General features: G+C 40.0%; 2 protein-coding genes across 2 annotated transcripts in view; both read left to right on the top strand.

Moving 5' to 3' along the window:
- The window catches only part of CUBN (cubilin), a 141,967-nt gene extending 126,908 nt beyond the window's left edge, over positions 1-15,059 (top strand). The window contains exons 60-67 of the mRNA XM_077781257.1: positions 8,125-8,330; positions 9,308-9,470; positions 9,914-10,122; positions 10,759-10,906; positions 11,027-11,208; positions 12,392-12,557; positions 14,316-14,551; positions 14,952-15,059. Of these exons, the coding sequence (XP_077637383.1) occupies positions 8,125-8,330; positions 9,308-9,470; positions 9,914-10,122; positions 10,759-10,906; positions 11,027-11,208; positions 12,392-12,557; positions 14,316-14,551; positions 14,952-15,059 (1,418 nt within the window). The remainder of the gene's footprint in view (positions 1-8,124; positions 8,331-9,307; positions 9,471-9,913; positions 10,123-10,758; positions 10,907-11,026; positions 11,209-12,391; positions 12,558-14,315; positions 14,552-14,951) is intronic.
- A 6,489-nt stretch (positions 15,060-21,548) lies between these two features.
- The window catches only part of RSU1 (Ras suppressor protein 1), a 102,084-nt gene continuing 99,479 nt past the window's right edge, over positions 21,549-24,153 (top strand). The window contains exons 1-2 of the mRNA XM_021551646.2: positions 21,549-21,638; positions 21,870-21,981. Coding sequence (XP_021407321.1) covers positions 21,873-21,981 — 109 coding nt within the window. The 5' untranslated portion in view covers positions 21,549-21,638; positions 21,870-21,872. The remainder of the gene's footprint in view (positions 21,639-21,869; positions 21,982-24,153) is intronic.

The following is a 24,153-nucleotide window of genomic DNA, read 5'->3' as shown; positions in this document are numbered from 1 at the left end:
TGTTGGATGACAACAAGCACATTATTCTCTAGTTGCTCCAGGGAAACACAACTGGATAATGTAATTATTACTCTCTGTTTCATGTTGTGAGTGACCCTGATTATGTATTGGGAAGAAACAACATACTGTTTCTGTTTGTAGTAAACTAAGCTATTTCCTTTCCCCACAAGCTCTTCCAATTTCTTTCCATATCAGGCTCTTTAAGGAATACTGCCTAAAACTAGGATTATCCAGGCACTCAATGAGTTAAACCCTGAAATTTCTGTAGAAAACATTCCTTGATTTTATTAAAACAATTAGTTTCCATCACTGATCCTGCCTCCAACAGAATATTCAAGGTCCCCCCACTAGACAGAAAAAGGACACAAAAAGAAAGTCTGAAATAGTGTTAATTTGGCCATTTAGAAAAAAGTAATCTTTCTTCTCAAATATGTTTTCTTTCCCTGTGTTACTCCATACACTGTGTAATAAAAAGTGCACCATTCACAGGCAGCTTTCTTTGTCATGACTCTGTGAGATGGTGTGCTTGAGGCAGGGGAACATACGGCCCTTGTGATGCGGTTCAGAGGGTTTATCTTTTCAGTATTTCTGCTGCTAAGTTTGGGCACTTATCAGCCTCATTTTTGGAATCACTTGGATGTACTTCAGGCAAAGCTGGAGAGCTGAGCTGACTGGAAGATACCAGCCTGCTCCAAGTGTTAGATTTGTGGAAGGATAGACTTCTCTTACCTTAGTTACCACTGATCTTTTTTCTGCCTTTCTTTTCAGTCTGTAAAATGAGAATTATGACTCTCTTCCACAGTGAGCATGTGCTCCTCTAGACAATCAATAAAAGGATGAGAAGACAGAAATCAATATCATCTTAAGGCATTTGGTTACATGAGATGTCTCTGTAAAGGAAGGAAACTAAGATCTCTCCCCAAAGAATGAGATCGCCATGTACTGAGCTTGTGACTTGGCTAAAGATCTCCTGATTATCTCTTAAGCTCTAAGGGAAGATCTGAGTTTTCTAAGTGACTCTGGCTGGCAGGGACAGAGCCTGCACATACCTCTGCCATCCCTGCTGTAATAGCACGAATAGCACTTTGGTGACAAATGGAGCTTCTGCCTATTCCCATTCAGGAATAGGGTGACCCTCTCACCTGAATTCATGATCCCCTGAGGCATTTGATAGAAAAGCTAAGAAGACATAAAGATTTGGGTTTTTTTCTTGTTTTAACGAGTCAGAAATCCCTGTCGGGAGATGTAGCTGTGACCTTATTAACAGGAAGTCATTTCTCCTTGAAACTCTATGCTGATGTACATGGCTCCATTGTGCCAGTAATGAAAAATGCCTCTAAACATCAGAGTAGGATCAAGGGGTCATCTGAAATACAGGTCTGCTCACTGAGGCTTTCTAAGGAATTCACATAAATGTACAAGAAGAAAAGTGTTGCACGTGGTTAGATAAGTGGGTTGAGTCAGAAGGCTCTTCCTGAGCTTTATTCACATAATACAGGTAGGACTGCAACAGTTGAGACAGTGGAGAAGGTGGGGTGGAGGAGGGGAGGAAGATTGTCTGCTTTTTCTCTACTGCCCTAAATTCTGCTTGACTTCAAGCTGTGACCAGCTTTTTCCCCTCCCTTTTTTATACTATCTTTTGTGAGCATGCAGGAGAAATCCAAGTTTATGTGATGTGAAAGATGAGCATTGTGTACTGGATTAATACCATTGTGGTCCCTTGTTTGCATCATTTTAGGGCTTATGAGCTCATAAGCAACAATTCCACTGCACAAGGCACTGCACACAGGCTGAATAAAGCAACAATCTAATGTCACAAAAAGATAATGATTTAAACACAAGATGAAAAAATCCAATTAATACAGACAGGCAAGAAGAATAGGGCAGCTACAATGAGAAAACTAGTGTTGCTGGCTCTAGGGCAGGAGAAATGTCTCCTAAGCCTTTGGCAACCATTAGGCTGTTAGAATGTTAATTCCTGAAACACCCTGTCCTCTACATTGTCCTCAGTTTGCTTAATTTCTCACTCTAGGATCTCTCAATTTTTTTATACAAATCATCATTTCTATTGAATGAATATTAACCATTTTACATGAGAAAAATAATCATAAGCAAATAGAGTTTATAAGAAAAATAGCTGGAAAAAATTAATTTTCCCTGATATACCACAAAATTCATAATTAATTGGCATAAATAATCTAGTTTGCATATAATAGAAATAGATTATAATCTACATGCTTGATCTTGATAAGATGATCTGTAATTTACCTGATAAATCACCCAGAGGTATCTGCCTTCTCTTATTCTATTTGCAGTGTATTGAATTACTTATTTCCTGTGTGGAATTGAATACACTAAAAGCCTGTCACTAAAAGGTTTACTGTTATGCTCTCCCCTAATGAAATTAAAGTCTACTTTTTAAAACATTGATCCAGTAGAATTTTCACAGCATTTTAATGATATTTTATTGTATCAACAAAAAAAAATGCCTGATTTCATTGTAGTTCATGTTCTGTCCTGTAAACTGAAACTATAGCTTACTCTATGTTTGGTTTCTAGGTGCACTTTTTCAGCAGTGTTCAGCATGCATAGTTGCTGCAGAGTCTTTTTGGGTTGTTCAGAATTGCTGAAAAAAAACCCACAATTCTGAATGAGCAATATAAGGTGTAAAATATTGGTTTGGATATCCTGTTGAATAGGCCAGGAGTAGTTGTTCTTTTGTGAGTCATATTTAAATTCTCATACCACCAGAAATAGTTAATTGCACTGATTTATGTAATTAATGTTGGTACCTGCTGTGGGTGGTGCTGGGCACTTGCACTGATAACAGCAGTTCTGGCGTGTCATGTGGAAAGCACATAACATTCAGCACAGCTGAATCCTGCAAATATTTCTTCCTGCACCAAGAAAAAATCTTAGAAGAATGTGTCCTTAACTGTGGCATGTGAATGTTGTTGTGTTTTCTCATGCCATTAGGACTGGTTCCCAGGGGTGTATCTCAAAGTATCCAACCTGAACTCACAACTTGGTGCTGCAGAGGGTCTAGCTGAGAAGTAAATTGTCTGAACGTCACAAGTCTTCTGGCAGAAATTTCTTTGGGCTTTCAGTTCATTTAATTTTTGCCAAATATATTACCCATTAATATCACACATTTCATTACACTGTCATGGATAACTTGTGGTTAGTTTTATGTATTAAAATAAGTGAATAAATTGTGGCTAATCATATCTTTTCTTGATCTTATTATAGTCTAGGAAAATAAGAACATCTGTGACAAGATCAGAATATATGATCATAAGTCACAATTCCAGACTATTTCTATTTTGGGTCTCAAATATCCATCAGCTTGAAATCTCACTAAATTTAGAAAGCATTTGTGGTGTTGAAATACATCTCTTTGGTGTCTTTGAAAAGAATACAACTGTTGAGCTAAGGGATAGTCTACAAATGTCTCTCAGAAATGCCAGTTAATTAATCACACGGTCACAGAATGGGTGAGGTTGGAAGGGACCACAGTGGTCATCTGCTTCAACCTCCCTGCTCAAGCAGGGTCATCCCAGAGAGCACTGCATAGGATTACATCCAAACAGTGCTTGACTATCTGCAGTGAAGGATTTCTTCTTCCAAAGCAAAATAAATAGAAAGGGCTTGCATGTTCAAATTGGACATATAAGAAGAAAAGCAGACATTAAAATAAGAAATTTTTGTCTGATCTGAAAAACGGAGAGGAAAACTTACTTTCAGATACCTAATTACATATATTTGTAGTGACTAAATGGTTGAAAGCTGATGGGATATTCAGATTAATGGCACTTCACAAAACTGTGGGTGAAGTCTGCTGGCATGAATTGTCTTAGCTTGACTGAAGTCAATGACTTCTTCAGCTGAAAATCTGTCCTCTGGTGCATACAAAACAGTTGAGGAGACATTTCTCATTCACAGGAGAGATCTGCAAAGGCTCAAGTTGCTATGGTGCCAAATATGAACACTAATTACTAAGTACTGGAATTAGGCAAGACTTTATGTCAGCCTCTGGTCTCCCAGACAAGCATCAAGGAGATGGATAGGACAGTACATAGATCAGAGATTTGTAGGCTTGGCACAGACCATATATATTTGGTATCAGTCCAAAGAACCTTAAAGATACAAATTTCATCCGTCTGCATTTGTGAAATCTGGCTAAAGCAGGATACTGGGGCTTTACAGTCCTAAATGTCACTGCTAATACCATTGCCAGGCCATCAAACCTGTCAAAAAGCTTTTCTGCATAAAGGCTAGATAAAGACTCTAAAGGGCCTTGTGCTTTCAGAGGTCTCCTGAAATGTTGCAGGCTCTGTGGACAGGGCCTGCAGCCACACAAAGTCACAATGTTGGTGCGATGATTGCCAAACATGGGAACACCCCATTTTGAGAAGATTCACCAACCTTCAGTATCAGCCATGAGACAAAGCAGAAGAGTACAATTCCTTACTCCAACCCTGTATTTCTGAACCTTACTCTTTGAAGCCATGATCCAGACAAGGTATGAGGTAATTGTTACAGCCACACTAAGTCCAGCCACTCCCATGCATTGGAAGACCCATCAAGAAAGAAGAATTAGTCTTAGCTGAATTAATCTTTGCTTATACTCATCTTCAGTTCATATCAGAGAGAAGTCTAGAGTTCCCAGGGATGCTTCTAGATGAAAACAAAAGAGTCAGAAGTCTTGAAAGGAATTTTCATTACTGTCAAGCAGAACTAGACAATTTCTTTAACTTTGCAGTCTTCTAGTCGTTGCTTAGGGTGCTCATTTGTAAAAGAAGGGAAAGACACCAAAATCACTTTGTGGTCTTTTGAAATATCTGTGGTGTAGTTGATTCTGATAGATTGCAAACTGTTCAGTAGGTTACCCTCTCATTGCACCCATACCTGTATAAATGAAACTTTCCCCTGGCTGTACTTCAAAGGCAGGAAGCTTCAAAGATTTATCTTCATTCCATATCTAAAGGGTATAACTCCTAACAGAGAAACATGTGCTTGGTCTCTGCTTTGATGATTTTTATTTGCCATAGGGAACCTTCAATTCCTTCTTTTATGAATGGTCCTGGAGCCTTTTAGTTTCACTAATGCTTCCCACCAAAAGCAATTAGGGATGACAGTGTGTGTCCTAGTTCTGGTAATTTGTGTTCTCTGGCAAGCTGTTTATGAGAACAAGATTGCCATCTGATTTATGATGACATTATGATTTTTATTTCAAATAAGAAAGCAAAGACTGAAACAAGACAGTCAGCCATGTAGTTGGTCCATCTGATGACATACAAATTGTTCTGTAATGTACATTCTTCATAATCTTAATCAAGTTTAGCTTCTAATATCTAGGAGTCTTTTTTTTATAAATTAACAGACTTCTCAGTCCCAGATTTTGCTTGGATTTTAGCTACATTTGTTTCCTGGCTGTGTTAGCCAGTGATGAACGTGTTTCCTTTAAAAATCACCTGCAGACTGGATGGCTACTTTTTGGCCTTCTGTTCAGAAGTGGTGCTGATTTTTAAAGCTGATTTTTAAAGTGTTGTGCCCTGGCTAAAACACAGTGCGATAGTGTTTCTCTTAGTTCCCTCCTGTTAAGCAGTTGGTTCTTCATTTACTTGTGGTTCTTCATTTACTTGTGGGTGTTCCCCTCATCTACACAGTTTAATCGTTGTGTAACTTCTAGTGTCTGCAATCAGATGTAATGTTGATCAGCCCTGAAAAGCACCAAGATAGATGGATTTTTCAACAAGGACTCCTTGAATTAGGACTAGTTGATATCTGGTCAGCCTCCAGTTTAGCTGTTATTTATAATGTACTGTCCTGTAAGCATCTGACTCTATCCTAGCTTAGAAGGCCAGGGATTGTGAAACCTCATCTTTATTACCTATAAATCACATTTTCAGTTATTTATCTCCCCTTAGATGATATTGATGGTTATACTATACTAGCTGGAATTAATTTTCTGATAAAGCCTGCTTATCTCTCTGTCAGGTCCTTTTCATATGCTGTACACCCAGAGCTTACCCACATGTGTATTTTTTGTCTTTGTATTAGAGCTGTCTTTATAGCTGCACAGTTAGCAGTGAATGCAACTACTGAAAAAGTACAGACACTTAATATTCAAAAAAAGGATGGTCCTGCATCACTGAGAGCCTTCTTGTTGCATGGGTCTGTGGCAATTCCCTGACTCATGTTGCCATGGTCTGACTGGCATCTCTGCAATTTTACCCTTGAAAAAGGGAAGGAGAGCTTTGTTAGTGTCTGACCCATATATTCAGTCCAGACCCAATATTGCAGGGCTGGATGGTCAGACTATGATCTTGGACTGACATTTATATGCTTAATGTTATGTTTAAATGTTTGCAGGGGACAGTCCCAATAACATTGTTTCAGAGAAACAGAATAAATCAAGCAGAGAACAGAGAAAAATATAGGGCAACTGCACTCTTAGGGCCCAGGCACCCTTCTGGCTGACATTTTCCTCCTTCCTAGACTATTTGTGAGAATGTGATTTATTGCTCACATTTCCCCTGCTGTTGTTCTCGCCTTCTGCAGTGGCACTGGAATGAATGCTAACACTTTTCCAAGTTTCTGACTTCATTAAATGCCCACAAACCTGGACTATACTCTATTAATTTCTGGCTTTTCCACTTTGTAATAAGCTTCTTCTGTTCATTTTTAACTATAGAAAACCCTGAAACCTAATGTTCTGTGGATTTTGGTTTTAACTGAATTGCTTTACAGGGTGGGGTTTTTCTGGCTTTGGTTGATAGAGCAGGACAACTTTCAGCCTTAGTCACTCTGCTTTAACCACTACAGTCTCGCAAGCCCCGGGTTACTGATGCAATCCTGATGCTTGGACGCTGATTTCTCACCAGTATGATCTTTTGTAATACTGTAGCTCAAGTAAGGCACAGTTTTATCTGTCTAGAAACATATCTGCATGTCAAGGTGAAGTCATCGAATGTGCCAGACAGGTGTATTTTACACACACAGATTAAATTCTGAAGCTCTGCTTGTGTTGCTCAGCCACAGCTGTAGTTTCATTTGTTATTGAATGCTCATAAATGGATTTGCTGCAGGAGACAACAGGCTTGCAGTTACTCCTCTGCTCTGTGCAGTTTACAAAAACTCTTTCCTCGGAACTCAAAGCAAAAGTAAAACAATATTAATTTAAATTCCAGAGTTAACTAAGTGGCCAGGAGACCTCATAGAGACTGGGGCAGGAAATAAATGAATTGATGATCACATTTACCAGCCCAATCCAACCTCTGGAAATCAAACCATTAAAAAAAGAAAAAAAAAAAAAAGAAAAGGAAAACAAAAAACAAAAACAAACAAACAAAACCCAAAAAATTCAAACAAACAAACCACAAAACAAACAAAACAATCAAACAAACAAACAAAACCAAACCTGCCAGATAATCTGTGATTTTTGCTTGTTTGGAATTCAATGTGCTAAATAACTGCTTTTCCCCAAAGGTAATTTCTTTCAATGTGACTGACTATATTGAGTTCAAAATTTCACAGTAAATAAGTCAAGGACTTAGCCCTGTCTGTGGGAACCAAATTAAAAGCAGCCTGCATTTCAGAGGGGCTGTAAGTTCCCACCAAGCAAAACACTTCCAGAAGTCCCTTTTAGCTAGATTCATGAATACGGTGTCAGGCTGCCAAATTTAATCCCTTAAGGATGAGGCTGCATTGCCAAAATAAGCCACTTGGTTTTAAATGACATTTTCAAAGCCAGCAGCTCAGTGCCCCCTACTGACTAAATATTCTCAGCAAGGATCCCGTTCAAAGGCCTTCAGAGCAACGCTTTTCTGTTTCATTGCTGCCCTCTGTCTTCTTACAGTCCCTTTTAAAAACTTCTATTGATACATTTTCAAAGTAAATACTGTTTTTATATTCAACAAAAGACATGAGCCTTTCACTTTATGAAATCTAATTGTGATGCATGTCTCTGTGTTCAAAATTTTTTAATCATTCAGACAGTCCTTGCAAGACAGGATGGTAAAATATGTAGCATAGATAAAAAGCTCCTAGCTTAATGTTAAAGAGTTGAAGATTAAATAAATGCCAGGAATTGCTGTTAAAAAGCTTCTGCTTCTTCAACAGGACCTCAGAATGGCTGTGGTGGTTACCTGTCAAGTTCAGCTTCTACCTTTGGTCCTCCAGTCTCCAATGTGACCAGAAGATATGAGAAAAATCTGGACTGTGTATGGATCATAACTGCACCTGTAAACAAACGGATCAACCTCACCTTCACTTCATTTCAGCTTGAAGCACAATCTGCTCGGGTTTGCCGATACGATTATGTCAAAGTAAGACAGCTCAGTATGCTAACAAGAAAAACCAGTGAGATACAATCCATTATCTTCTCCACAGGGCTAATGTAATTAATAGAAAATGATCTTAAGAAGAAATTTAATTCTTCAATATAATCAAATTTTTTCATTGGGTCAGATTATTACACCAAATGTCATTCTGCCTTTCTGGAAACCAGTAAGAGTTTTAACATTACACACACTTCTGGTCTATAGACTGCTCATTTAATGAGTATTTATTTCACAGAATGGAAACAAAACAAAACTCAAACACGTGTAAAGTAAAACTTCAGACTATCAGGTTGAAGTTGAGCAGAACTAAAGAGAAATCAAGAATTAAAAATTGAGGCAGAGGCAGTGAGGAAGGGTGAATTATTTTTGATAACTTCTGGATAGGAGTGATATAGGCAGAGGGAAATTATGCATATACATGCACAATTGCTTGAAAGGACTAGAATTAATATAATTTTTCATATTTTTTAAATCAAATGTCTTGGTTCTCAGTACTCACTTGTAAAGTTTTTTCTTAGAGATGAGCATACAAGCCATCAGATAGCAGAATGCTACTAAACAAACTCCACCAAGGAATGTTATAGATCCTGTTGAACATTGGAGATACTTAATGAAACAAGGAATTCAGTCTACATTTTGATGAATAAAATCAATCTTCTCACTGAAAAGCACTTCAAGATTACATATAATAAAGAAATGAGTGCCATATTAAAATGTAATAATTTTTTTGATAGATTTTCTGAGACCAGAATGTTCCATAATGAGATTTACCCTAACAGAATTAGGTAATATGGCAGTGAATAATTATGGTAACCAAGAACATCCTGTTAAAGCACAAGAGAACACACTGCACTTCTAAGTAAACAAAATCGTAATGTAAGGAGGGGTCAGAGAATTTTATTTCTCTTTATTTGTTTGTTGTGCCTAAACTATTAATGGTTTATATATTTTGCTTCTTTCAGCTTTATGATGGAGATAATGAAAATGCCAATTTAGTTGGCACATTCTGTGGATCTAGAGTGCCAGCTCCTTTTCTTTCTACCCGTAATTTCTTGACAGTGAAATTTGTCACAGACAATTATGTGGAAAGAATGGGTTTCAATGTCACCTACACCACAGTAGATCGTAAGTATACGTATGTATGTATGCATATATATTGTTATCATTCTTTTATGGAAATTCATATTTAAATACTGCCTAAAAATTTGTTCTAGACATAAGTCTCAAGAAGGACAAATACAGTAGCAAAGCATCTTTAGGTAAGCTAAAAGCAACTTGGCCCCAGTACAATTCTCCTTGGTCTTATCTGGTTGGGAGAAGGTTGTCAGTCTGAGAGTACAAAACAGAAATGCTCACAGATTGTTTACAAATAGGAAACAAACATTTCTTTGAGTTTGATGACATATATTGACTCCACTAGCATGTATTTTGCTTTCTGTTTTCTTTCTAGAGTCTCAAAGGCAAATACAAAAGTATACTGTCCAAAACTCAACTCCATTTGAGTTTTGCTCAAAAAATAGTTTTACCCAGTTTTCACTCTATGATGCATTTGTTACTGTTTTACACAGGCCTGTGTGGAGGAATCTATAATGCAACTTCTACATCCCTGACTGCAACATCTCCTAATTTTCCAAATGAATATCCACCATTTACTCTCTGCTCTTGGGTCATTGACGCCCCTCCACAACAGCAAGTCAGGGTGGTGGTAGAGACCTTCCACCTCCATTCCAGCCAGGACTGCTCTCAGAACTACCTGGAGCTCCAGGATTCACCAGCAGTAAGACATTTACAAGGGATACGGTTCCCCATTCCCATTCAGCTCCCTTCACTCTTTGGAAAGAGAGAAGAAACCTACTATTTGGAAATGTATTCATTGATGAACCTCTGTGAGGGGCACATCCAAAGCACTACTGAGTGTGCCCCAGCTGACATGGGGTAACTACACAGACCTCTCAGAAGCACTCTGTGCACACATGGAGTTAGACCTGGGCAAGTTTTACACAGTTTTTCACAGCTGAACCAAGTATCAGTGCTTCCAAACCTAACATGCAGAAAAAACTGTCCCACAGCAAGTCTTCATTGTTTCCTCCTATCCAAGAACCATAAAAAATGAATACTCATACCAGGAAGTGTTAAAAAACACCAAAAAAAACCCCCAACATTTATGTCCCTCATATTCTAAACTTTCTTTCATAATTTCTCATTTTGGCATGAAAATACCTCTTATTTACTATTTTTTCCTAATAATAATTCAACATTAAATGTTGAGATATTATTAAGTGATTTCCAGGAGAACTTTAAAATGCAATTTCATAATTGGTATAGAAAGTGTTGAGAGATTTATTTACCTTAAGTTCTTTATATATAAAACTGAATTATATAATTAAGTAACCTGTGATGTATTGAATTTCAGCAGAGCCAAGGGTCAGTCCATAGATTCTGTGGCACTGAAACTTTTCCAGTCCCTGAGTTTTATTCTTATGATCGCACTGCCATTGTGACTTTCAAGTCAGATGAATATATGATTAACAATGGAGTCAGATTTTCCTATCAAGCTACAGGTAAGCTTGAAGAAATATCCCCCCAAAAAATCTATCTACTATTCTCTTTGTTTATTTCATACACTGAAATGCAATACAGAGATCTGAAATCCTTACATGTTTCTGGTTTTCTGTCTCAAGGTTGCAGCAGAGAGTATAACCAGACATTTGGTTACCTGAAGAGCCCTGGATGGCCTGGTCAACACCCCAATAATATGGATTGTTCTATCATTCTTCGAGCTCCCCAAAATCGCACCATATCTCTCTTTTTCCACGCTTTCAGTTTGGAAGACAGCATCCACTGTTCACATGATTTCCTAGAGGTATCATGCAAGTATACATATTTTGTGAGCCTATGCAAAAATCTGCTAAATTCAAAGGATATTAGTATGTTTAGATCAAATTTGGATCAAGTCTGAGTCGAATTGATTGAATTAGGGACTAATTATTGCCAGAGTTTTATGGTGAAATGTACTTAGATGATATAGCAAGAGGCTAAACAATACACCAGTTGTTTAGCCTCTTGATATAGCAAGAGGCTAAACAATAGCCCAAACCCAGTGAATAAGTAGTTTCATTATTAGCTAACTTATCCTTACCTAGCTCTTGTTGAGGTTACCCAGTTAATAGAGTCATCTGGAATAGTCTGTGTTTGATACTAACATCCATGAATGAACAGAAAGCCATAAATCTGAGTGGTTTTGTTACAGCAGTAGATTCCATCTGCTTGAAATTTTTCTCAAGAAAGATTTTTTTCTGTAAAAAAAGCAATTAAAAAAACCCAAAAGCCAACAAAACAGAAACCAACAAACTCTAGTGACAATTGTAAAATACTTACAAATGTACTTTGTGTCATTGAAAAGTGTATCTTCCTCCTACACAGTTCTCATTCATGCAGGTTTCCCTGTTCTCTGGTCAGGTGACAAAAATCAGGTGTCTGTGGCAGAATCATTATTTAGCTCTACTTTCATATCCTCTTTACTGTCTCAAGAAATGGATCTAAGCACCAACATTATTGGAGTGCAGAAAAAAAAATCAGATTAAATCTGAGCTATGTAATATGATCTGGGTCTTAATGTGACTGGGGAAAAGAGCAGTCTGCAGAATAAAGAAATAATCTTTTCATCTGGAATATTAATATTTCTTATAAAAGCAAAACACAAGCTTGAATTGCATAAGGACATCTTAGCTACTAGTCAAGTAATTTTTTTCAGTCAGGAGATATACACACTATAACATTTAGCTGCCTGTTTCTGTTGATACTTGTTCTATGCAATTACTTATAAAACTCAGACCAGTTAAATTACTTATAAAACTCAGACCAGTTAATGGCCTCTTTTTCCTTCTACACAAGAATATGTGGTAGGAAATATAGCAGTATTACAATGACAGCTATGCATGCAAATTGCTACCTAGTTTGTGCTGTGTTTGTATCCATGAATAATTGTGTTGGTGTATAACTACATAGGAATTTAAAGCTGACAGCATTTTTTGTGTTCCCTGAAGGTCAGAAATGGGAGTGATGTGCAATCACCACTACTTGGCAGATTCTGTGGAAACACTGTGCCCAGTCCCATCTTTCCCCAAAACCATGTTGTCTACCTTCGTTTCAAGAGTGATTTTTCAATGGCTCATGATGGATATGAAATTACTTGGACTTCATCATCAAGTGGTAAGGCTGTAGCTACAAAATAATGTGACATAGAAGGAAAATGCAGTAGTGTGGAATTCAGCTCTTTTTGGATCCTTCTTCAATTACCACTTTAGACTCCCTAGAGCCCACAGTCCACCCTATTCAGTCACCAGAGGTAGTTGCTCCTCAGGGCCACTGGGGCAAGATTCATTTTACGAGATGGAAGTAATTCCCTCCCTTAATGCTGACTTTAGAAACCTCAGATTATGTAGTCCATTTAAGATTAAGATCTCCTTCTTTCAATGAGAGGCTGGAAAATATCAGGAACATCTACCTTGTGATCCACAGAGTGGTGGTACTGGAGGTGACTCAGTTTGCTCCAGTAGTCCACTTGTGATATCCAGGCATGGCTAAGCCTGAAGAGGACAGGAAGCTTCCCCAAGAAAATAAACTACCTATAATGTTGTGTAGTGACTATATCATGGACATATTCATTAATGGCTTATGAAGTGGCAGTGAACAGTGGGGTAATAGTTTCTTCATGACCTGAGTTACTGGAGGTAGGAAAGCTCATGGCCAGATAAGAAGTACTGCAGATTAATTATACAGTACTGAATGACCCAGTGATGGAAAGGCAGAGAAAGCTCAGTGTAGTAGTGGTCAAAAAAAAAGACAATCCTAACTTTACTTACAAAAATACAGGCACTGAGTTGACTTTCAGTAGTCAAGATCTTAGGGGTAAAACAAAAGTTTATTAAGAGTCAAATAGACCGGCATAATGATAGAAATTGTTGGGAAAGGAAGAGAAAAGAAATAGACAGCTACTGCATAAATCCATAGTTTACACACAAATTGAATAACGTGCACAGTTCTGGTCTCTTCATCTTATAAAAAATCAGCAATAACAAAGGGCTCAACAGTAAAAGTGGCTTCTGTATGAGGTATGCTAAGGCTTTTCAATCTGGTTAAGAAATTACTACAGTCTATAAAATTGAGTGGTATTGGATGATGGTCATCAACTGTTCTCTGACTTTTCACGTAGAAGAACTAGCAGTCATCATATAAAGCCAGGAGCTCGTAGGGCCATAACAAACTGGACAAACCAATTCTTGATACAGGATGCAGTTAAACGATGGAGCCCTTTCCCATAGCATGCTACAGATTTACATGGATTCAAGGGCTACCCACACAATTTCATCTGGTAAACATTATTAAATAGAAAGGTGCCATCTCTGGGAGCTGTAAACTGAAAATTCTTGGAGATTATGAGGGTAATCTGGATCATGGCCTGCACATTCTTCCTTTATAAACTTGCATTTTTTCTAGGTCATCTGCTTCTGTCCACTGTTGAAGACTGAAATTTGGTATAAATGGACTTTGATTTACTTAATATGCCTAATTCCTCTGAGTTTTTCTCTGTATTTTTCTATCCCATGAGGATTCAGTACTTTTCATGACAAAGAACAGTTACAGTGAATTCATCTCCAGTTGAGTAGCTGGGAACCGAACTGACTAAGGCACAGACTTAAAACTTCAGTTCCTGTTTCAAAGAATTTGGGGGAGGGGGGTGTTGGTTTTAATATTCAGGGGTGGTCCGATGCCCACTGCATATTCTTAGGCTCCTGAAGCTAGAGCCTCAGTTTTATGTCTTGTTAGTGTTCTTAGCCACATTAGTTGTCCCAGCTCACAGTCTCTCTGCTCTTCAAGTGCTATTACTGGTAGTGTACTAATGTACCACATCATGTATTACCTTGTGAAGTGAAGCCTTCCTGGCCAATTAACAGTGTCTGCTTCCAGGATGCGGCGGAACATTATACGGTACCACTGGCTCATTTGCCAGTCCCGGCTACCCCGGGACTTACCACAACAACACCAACTGCGAGTGGGCCATTACCGCGCCCCAGGGACGAATTGTCACAGTGAACTTTGATTTCATCAGCATCGATGACCCAGGGGACTGCAGCAGCAACTACCTGATCCTCTACAATGGGCCGGACGCCAGCCATGCCCCCGCCGGGCCCTACTGTGGAACGGTACGTACCACCTTCCCTCTGCGACCACGCGAGTGGTTACGAGGAGATTTTGCTGTTTCATGGACAAGAGCATTTCCCTAATTCTGACATGAATTCCATACAGAGGAGTGGAAGTGAAGGCAAAAGACTTGTGTGGTGCTTTAGAAGCCTTCCAATTCAGACCATACAGTGACATCTAGTGGGAAGCATCAAACAAGCTTGTACCATACTTCATTGTATTGGTATTTTAAATATTTGCAATATCCTGAGGGAGAAACACAACAACAGTAACTAGAACAGCTACTGAGATCACTGTCAATCTATGATCCAATTTGTGCCTCAGTTTTAACTTTCTGACTGTCTCTTTCAAAGGATCTTAATGTTCTATAAGGCTTTTAATTTTTCTTGTCTTTCATTTTAGGACATAAACATCGCTCCATTTACTGCTACATCTCATCAAGTCTATGTAAAATTTCATGCTGAATATGTGACTTTACCATCAGGATTCCAGTTAAGCTGGACAAGCTAAAACACAGTTTATGAGAAATACGTTACCATTCCTTGCTATACTGAAAAGACTTTAGATGATAAAGGAGGTTTGAAGTCCAGTGATGATAATTGCAACTGAAGTAAGGCCTTTTAAAAGTTACTGAAAATGTAGCTGTTATGAATTTGGAATTCTGTCAAAAAACCCATTGATCCCCCATTGTGCTGAAAATAAACTATTACCTACCCAAGTGGGAAAAGGAGATTTTGCTACATGTTTTTTTATATTCTTCTACATAATTTTGAAATTGTACAATTAATGCTATAAAAATTTAATTACCCAGGATAAAAATTACACATTAAGTTGATGAGAGGACCTAAGACAAGAAGCTGTCTTTAATTTGTTCCTTAGAGTTATGTGGCTTTGCTCCAAGAATCTCTGAAAACACCACCTTAAGTTTTATTCAAATTACCTAAAATCAGAGATTGATAAGAAATGGTCCCTGTCCTATAACCACTTACACAGATAACTGTGCTGAAGAGCTTTCAGTAATAGTGTGCATTGGGTATAAGAGCCCATCTGAAATCAGTACTTGAGCATTCACTGAAGTTCACACAGCAAGGACATGATGTGGTTCTAACTCTTAACCAGATTAAGAAGTAATTTCATTATCAGAGCCCTATGTTCAATATATACAGATATCTGTGGTTATACTTATTGAGTTACATTTTCAAGCTTCAAAGTCTATTTTACAACTGAATATAAAAACAACTTCTGAGGCTTTCAGTACCTATGTCACCTTCTAGTCAACTTTTAGGCAACTTCCTAGAGATTTATGAAACAGCTATAACTTCTGAATAGGGCAGACATAAAAATATCAATTGACCTTTGACTACAATTAGTTTTTCCCTTCCCCAGGCTAACACACATCATACATAAAAGATGTTGTTGATAGGATGGACAGAGGACACTGATTCCCACCATGAAGCATTTTTTGTCACAATCCGTAACAAATGACCAATTCATTTCCTGAATGTCAGCTGTGATGGACAGGCAAGAGAAATTTGCACCACAGAAAAGAACAGAGGCCTTATCAAAACTCTCATTTCACAACTATTACAAAGAGTCACTTACAGTGAAAGCAATTCCTTAATGTGATTATTGAAGCAATTAATTATGAAAGGATATTAAAGTGTAAGTGGCAGTTTTAACAAAATCTAGGGACACTTTGAAGATTTCCCAGTGAATGCCAAAAAGCCATCATTCCACAAACATATGAAACTTTATAACAGCTGAGCAGATATTCTAGTTAACATAAAATGTAGAAAAAACAAAGCAGACAAAAGGGACAAGCTATAAAATACAACCCAAAATCCTCAGGTAGCAACTTAGAAAAAGAGAAACCAGTGAAGTCCCACTGGCCAACAGAATGAGATGTAAGCCAGCATTTTATAACTGTCCAAGGACTAAGAAAAACAGCCTATGCACAGTGATACTCCTGCTAACTTCTATGCTAAGTGTAACATAGAAAAATCAGAAATATGTATATTGGGATGAAATTGGGAGGCAGTTATGTCCTACTGAACTGCTAGCAAAACAGAAAGTTCCTCTAATAAGGGAAGACATAAAAGACCATATAATCAAATTAAATATTTTCAGATTAGTAGCCCAGAAAACTTTTACTGAGAGTCCACTCAAACTGCCACTGTACTTGCAGTCAAAGGATGATGCAATATTGTTTATTAAAACTCCCTACAGGGGATAGCAAACAGTAAAGGAACATCTGAAATGTCTGAAGATAAAGCCACAAAATAAATTTTAAAACAGCAATGTTTAAGAAACTTCAAGTACAACCAAGCATGGATTGAGTGGTTTGCCTGCAGTGATAAGGAGGACTGCATTTCTCCTCTGTGGAACATGGCATCACAGGCTTCATGAATGTCCATTGTGGCTTTGACCTTCCTATGAATCACCATGGATTTGGTGCAGTTGGTTCACCACATCTGCAGCTGGAAGAGAATCTCCTCAAGATCTGGATGCTGTCACTTGCTGCTAGGTGGCTGGACATGGAAACATCAGATTTTAGGCAAGAATCAGCTTGCAAGAATGTTGTCATTTTCTGCACTTCACCCAGAGCACAGTTCAGCTGGAAGCCACACATGAAAGGGAAGGATATGTCCCTCCAAACAGCTCTGTGCCACTGCACCAGTGTTCTGTGATACGGTCTTGGCTCCTGCTAAAAGTGCATCAGCCCTGTCAGAAATGAGTTCTCAAGTTAAACACTGGCCTTTTTGCAGGTGTGACAGATTATAAACTGACAAACAGAAACCTGTACATGGTTTTAATGAATGAAGGTCATTAGTGGCTTTTGGACACCAAGTTGCCCAAGGACACAGCAGTCCCTGAGCTCATGGCACTGAGGGCTCCTGCTGACCCAGGGACTGGTACAGAGATGTGCTCTGGTGACCTGACATGTGCCTGAGGCCACTCTGGTAACACAACCCTTGCCCTTGAGGTCTTGAGGGGAAATCCAGCTAAACTGGTGAGTTTGCTGAAATCTGTACTTCAGAAAGGCTGCTTTCACAAAGCATGTTTCACTTTAAAGCAATTAAATGCTTTTGGACATTTTTTATATGATAAATACTTGCTGTTGTTAAGATCTGTCACATCATCAAATTTTATAAAATCATTGAAATTCTGCAGAAGAAAAAAGAACAAAGAGCACTATGAATGAGAGGAAGAGAATTTTTAAAGGTTTTTTTAAAATCTAGCAATAACTAACTAATGCTTGGTGCATCTTTAAATGTTGGAAATACTCAATACCTATGCATAATTTTATTTACAAATGAGCAAATGCATGAGGCTATTTAGAGGGAAAAACAAAAAAGCCCAGCAGAGAATGTGCTCATGAAGTCTGTTGAATGAAGCTGCTGGTACAAGGTTTAATTGATCCAGCCCAACTGACTCTTGCCAAAAATAGTCAAAGTCTAAAATTAAATTATCAAACCCATTCTTTAAAAAAACAAAGGAAGAAAGTAACCACTGCAGTCCTCTAACATTTTATACGAGGAACCACAACAAAAATACCAACTGCAGAAGTATTAAAGTGGAGGTCCTTAGAGGAGAGAGCTGATGCTAAGCCATGTTTCTATCTTGGAAGGTAAGGAAAACTTGCTTGAAAATGAATGCACGGCAAACACAAACAAGCAGAACCAAACAGATAATCTGGAAATAATTATTCCATGAAACTTCTATGTGCTTTTTGCAGTGTACAATTCAAAAGACAAAATCTGTACTTAGTAAGAAATATCATTTCATCTCACAATACTGCCATGAAAACCTTTGCTTTTATGTCTGTGCACATTGCTATTTTATAAGGTCATTGTTGTGAATGCTGCACGTCTGTACTGTAATAACTGCATGACTACAACCTCCCTCTGTCAATGACAAAGCAAATAATGAAAGTGCAGGTTTTCAGTTTCTGGAGCCTGCATGTTTTTATTTTACATGGAAAGCTTCTTCTGCATGTTACTACAGATGTTTATTATTATACAAAAGTAATTTTAGATGCAGTTATATATGAATGGTAAGCCTCCAAAGACTAGGATTTGAAGAATAAGCACTACACTGTCTGTAACAATGTTTTTAATTGCCCTTCCCATGTGGCAGGACTGTTCTTTATAAATGAGAAATAATACCACAATGAGATATTCTTACAATAATAGTTACATAAGTAAAGGTGACAGAAGATAGAGAGCTAAAATGATAGAAACCATGGTGCTGTCAATTTAAAAGAGTAGATTATTTTAGTTAAATTTACAAAGCAATTTTGACTGAAAACCAGTTTTCAATTGTTTCATTAAGCAAAGGAGGAGGTGTCTCAATTTCCCATAGTAACATAGGATATGTGTCCTAGGCACCAGAATTAACATATTTGGTGTAATTACTTTTTGTCAACTGCCAAACTGAAACTGCAGAAATATTCTGCAGTCCTAATTAAAATGAAAGGCAATAAAAATTCATGGGATTGACTATATTGTTCCCAATACAAAACAACCGGATTAATAACAAATATATGTTTAAAATATTTATTAAATGACAATAAAAATAGAGGCCAGATTCTAGGAAGTTTTTTTACAGCAATCAGAAAAATAAATATTGCATGCAAGTTATCACACTTAGTGAGTCTAATGTTGATGGATAATCTGTAGTAGCAGTGCCCAGCACTACACAACTGGTTTTGCAGGGGCATGTTGCTGTTGCATCCTTTTGATGACACACATCCTTGCATTAATGTTGCTCATTATCATAGCTTTTCTTGAAGGGAGAAAACAGATAAAAATAGAATAATAATTTAAATGTCATTTCCCTGGTTAGTATAAGTACCTAAGACAGAAACAAGGGAGGCATCAGAGCTACTCATTCCCTTGCTGATCCCCAGCACAGTGAGAGGAACCAGCAGGAGGCAGGTCCAGCCATCACTGCCGGGGCAGAGCAGGCTGGGAGCATCACTGCAGGGGCAGCTTCTGCCTCCTCCAGCCCCCACAGGGGAAACTGCAGCTCTGCCACACAGTCATGGCCATACACCTACTCACTGTCACCTGCTTTAGCCTGCAGGCCTAAGGACAGAAGCCAGCCCCTGCAACGAATTCAGGCACCTGCTCTACAGATATTTAAGCCATATGACGGATTTAGAACAGATCTGACAGATATCAAAGCCATTTTATAGTTGTTTCATAAGCAAAAAATCAGTAGCTGGAAGGTACAGCAAGACCTAAATTGGAGAAGTCTCTACTGTGAGCTCAAGCACTGAATGTGTGGGGAGGGCTCTACTGGCCAGTCCGTAGGAACAGGCTGGCCAGCCTCTAGCTGGGGGTAGAGAGGAGCCAAATATTTCTGGGACCAAAGGGGTTTTGGAATGACTGCACATACTGGGAAGAGGAGGGGGGCATAAGAGAGGGGAGAATGGGTGACTGCAGTGACACAGACCCTCTATGGGAAATGACTCTTCATGACCAATCTGAAAAATCAGTTTTCAGGATCAAGGACCTTTGGATAGAGTTGCTTGTGTATCTTCCTTCACACTCCTTCTCAGACAATAGTATTCACTGCTTGATGAGACACTGAGAAACTTTAAAAGGAAGGCTTGAGAGCAACTCCCTTTGCCAAATCTAATGCCAATATCCCTGACTGGGGCATGGATTCATGCTCAGAAAAAAGGTTTGCTCAAGCAGGACAGAAAGAAGGTCACATAGAAGCTGTGAATGATAGACGAACTCTACACAACATGATAATGAAATTAGATAGATGGCAAAAAAACCCCACAATCCTGATGAAAGGGAGTAATGACAATATGTTCATTAAGTGGGGAGTAATTAAATACTTCTATGGTAGGAGCAGAACGTGGCTATCTAGGTCACATGCAATGTTTTGATCACTGCAAAAATGGAGTAGAGAAAAGCCAGGTGAGCTTTTTGTTAGCCATGAAGATTGTTTTGTAAGTGTCTTGTTAGAGTCACATGTGCTGGTAGTTGGAATAAAGGAGCAGATTTAGAGCACATTTACAGATAACTAATCTGCCTGAGCCTTTGTTACTAAATGACACCTACAATCATTTGCATGAAATAAGAACAGCAGACATGTTAGCATTTAGGTCTTTGGGACAACTGACTGGTAGCAGTTAGGGCATTTTCTTAGATGGGAAAGGGATCCAGATTCATGGTTGTGCAGACAAAAGAAGAACTGTACATCGTCATCCTGTACATCTGAGTGACAGTGGGTTCTGCTGAGAAATCCAGCTAAAAGGAAGATACTCTTCAGTAGTGCCTTGTAAGGAAGACCTGAAAACAGTCAGTAACTTTAGGAAACACTCAAGGTAGGAAACTCCAATTAGGAATAAACATGCTACAGTTCTGCAGACCAGATCCTTACATTCCTAAAAAAGGTGAACTTGAAGTTGTGCCTTCATAAAGTTTTTTTATTTGCTGTCTTATGCAAATGCTCATCTTCTTGGTTTTTGTGGATACCATTTTTAGGCTACTAAGTAACACGATGGAGTACATATGCAAAATTCAAAGCTGTGGTTCTCAATGGGTAGCCTGGCCTTAGGTAACTTAATAGATTTAGTCATTAACTGCTCTGAGCTTCCGTATCTGCTGAATGACAGTAAGTAGGAGCACCTTAAATCCTGTGAAAGAGATTACATGGATAACTACAACGCCACAGCATCTCTACTACCGGTCGAGACGGGTTACGAGCGCTCAGGACGTGGACCCAGCCTTGTGACTGGTTTTGCTGCTAGAGCCGACTGGAAAACCCAGGAAGTCACCTGAAAAAATGGGCACCGCTGGTTAAACGCAGCGGGATTTTTTTGCTGTGGGTTATTTTGGCGATAATGCGCTCCGTCCCGGCCGCCTCCCCAAGCCCCGGAGCGCTCCGGGAATCCCGCCCCGGCCCTGGCGCCGGTCAGCGCGGGCGGGGCTGCGCTGCGCCTGCGCGCGGGGCGGGGCGGGGCGCCCGGGATCCGCCGGCCCGCCCGTCCCGCCGCCGATCCGCCCGCTGCCCCGCCGCTTCCCATCGCCTCCCATCGCCTCCCGCCGCCTCCCGCCGCAGCGCCGCGCGGTGAGTGCCCTCGGACAGGGCCGGGCCTGTTGCCCGCCCGGGGCGGGCGTGCGGCCGGCATCCCGGGCAGTGCCCCGCTGCCATGGGCGGGCGCGGCGGCCGGGACGGGACGGGGCCCCCGGCGGGCTGGGCAGGGGGTTCTCTGCGCTCGCGGCCGGCGCTGTCCCGGGTTGGAGCCTCGGCGGGTTTCCCCCGCCCCCGGCTCACTCTGTCCGTTTCTGCCCCGCCTAGACCATGTCCAAGTCCCTGAAGAAGATCGTGGAGGAGAGCAGGGAGAAGAACCAGCCCGAGGTGGACATGTGCGACCGCGGCATCTCCAGCATGCTGGACGTGCCCGGCCTGTGTAGGTACCGGCGGCGGCGGGCGGGCACGGCGCGGAAACTTCCTTATTTGTCCCGGGCGAGCGGGGCCCGGCCTGGGCGCGCCCGGCGCTGCCCCGCTGGGACCGGGACTCCGCGGGGCGGGGCGGCCTTTGGGCACCGGGCTTGGGGGGAGATCCGCGGGCTGACCAAACCCCCGCGCCCGGCTGCCGGCAGCACCGCCAGGAGCCGCCCGTGTGCGTCCGGGGCAGCCCCGCACGGGCTCGGCGTTCCCTGTCACATTGCTGGCGTTCTGTCGGTCGGGAGACTTTCCCTCTTCTCGTCCTGCTACCGAAACAAAACCATCGGCTAAGTAGATCTCCACTGGGTCTTTAAAGGGATAGGGTGACAGCCTGCAACTACGGGCGACTGGTCTCTGAAGAGAGGGCAGTAATACTGTATCACACATACGGCAGCATCGTGCTTTGGATGATATACGATTGCACATGCTTGCTGAACCATGACAGGGTGCTGCTGTCGGTACGGTGCATTTACTATAGTTAAATTCACAGCAAATACAGCATACCAATAGCAACATGCTGTTACAGTTCTGGAGAACACATAAATGAAGAGCAGCTTAGGTGTCTTGCCTTGCTAAATTGCACATGATGTTATGACTTAGCCAATACTCTGGGAATTAAAGTTGTGACTGTCTGTAGTGTGCCACAGGCTGACATTTTTCTGAATGCATGATCCAATGAGAGGAAAAAAAGCAAAATCTCAACCAACCAATGTACTTAAAATTCTTGACTGTATCCTGTTTTAGCTCTTTACTGTGTTTGTTAAACTTGAGAGCGGTCAGGAGCAAATGTACATAACTCTTCTCGCAAGATAGATATGAGCTCAGGGAAAGGTATGGCTCACTACCAGCTCGCCATTATCTGCAGAGTTGAGAGCACATCAAGGTGTCTTCACACCTTATCTTCCCATCAGTAAAGGATGAAGTCTTAAGTACAGTTTTGCAGAACTAGGTTCTGTACTTAAAGTCTACATTCTGTACTACTGTTCTGCTTCTGTGTGTTGCGTGGGCCTGTGGGAAGATGGTGTTGTAAGGACCACATATGTGAATTCACATTAAATAGAAAATTTAACAGAGTACTGTTGCTTTTGTTAAGTAGACTTGGTGCCTACTATCAACACTAGATAGGTAATTAATTAACTAGTTTTGATCTTTTAAAGTGTGAAAAAAGGATAATGTTGAAGCACATTGATAATCCTAAAAAAAAAAAAAAAGCTTTTCTTGCACAAAGAGTCTTTGGGGTTTGTTGTTCAGGCAGGGCCAGGGACCAGGGTAGGGCAGTGTGGTCCCCAGATGCTCCCTGATACCAGGTTGCTAATTAAGCATCTGAAATGTCTTTGGCAGAGAGCTCTCTACGTGAAGTATAGACTTTGGTACCCTACTTACACTGCATCAGAGGAGTCTCTGCACAGATACTCTTGGTGCACATTGTGTGACTTGATCTAGCATGGGGATTTGGAGCCTTCAATTTGAGATGAAAGATAGGGAGGGGAGAAATGATGACTGGTTTCTGTTAAATTAATTGCTTTTTCAGTTATTATATTCACGGACAGAACACAGAAGTTGCTTTGTTTTTTTTTTTACCATGGAGGTATTTGCCTTCAGGAGAAGGAACACCTTTCATCAAATAAAAAGTAACGAATAGCTATTACTTCTGAATTTTTAGTAAAGGGTTGAGGAAGTGTTGAACTTGTTTTCGAACCTTGTCACCTGACTCCAAATAGATGGTCTTCTCTAATGTAGATTGGATGTTTTGGTTTTCTCTGCCTCTCAGAACTGGTGTGTAAGCTAAAGTAGACTGACCTAGTACCTTTCCTTCTCTGTGTGTTACATACCTTTTCAGGGCAGTGTTAAAGCTTGCCTTTTCAGGTATTTTTATTTTTTTCCTTCCATGAAGTAAAGGTCTCTATTAAAAGCAGTCATCACTATTCATGCCCAGTGACTCTTCTTGCACATAATTTCATCTTTAAGGAGGGCCACTAGTAGATGTTGAGAGTTAAGTTTAGATAATGATTGGAGGGAACAGTTTTGGCTATTTGAGTTTTGTAGGTTGGAAGGTATGCCGGAGTTACTGTGTTCAGTAGCCCCTGATCAGCATTTTGTCTCATGTAATTATATAGTGGTTATGAATACCCCT

The sequence above is a fragment of the Lonchura striata genome, chromosome 1 (genome assembly GCF_046129695.1).
Source record: "Lonchura striata isolate bLonStr1 chromosome 1, bLonStr1.mat, whole genome shotgun sequence".
In the NCBI taxonomy this organism is placed as follows: Eukaryota; Metazoa; Chordata; class Aves; order Passeriformes; family Estrildidae; genus Lonchura; species Lonchura striata.
Note: the sequence above shows the minus strand (reverse complement) of the source record. Positions and strands in the feature narration are given on the sequence as shown.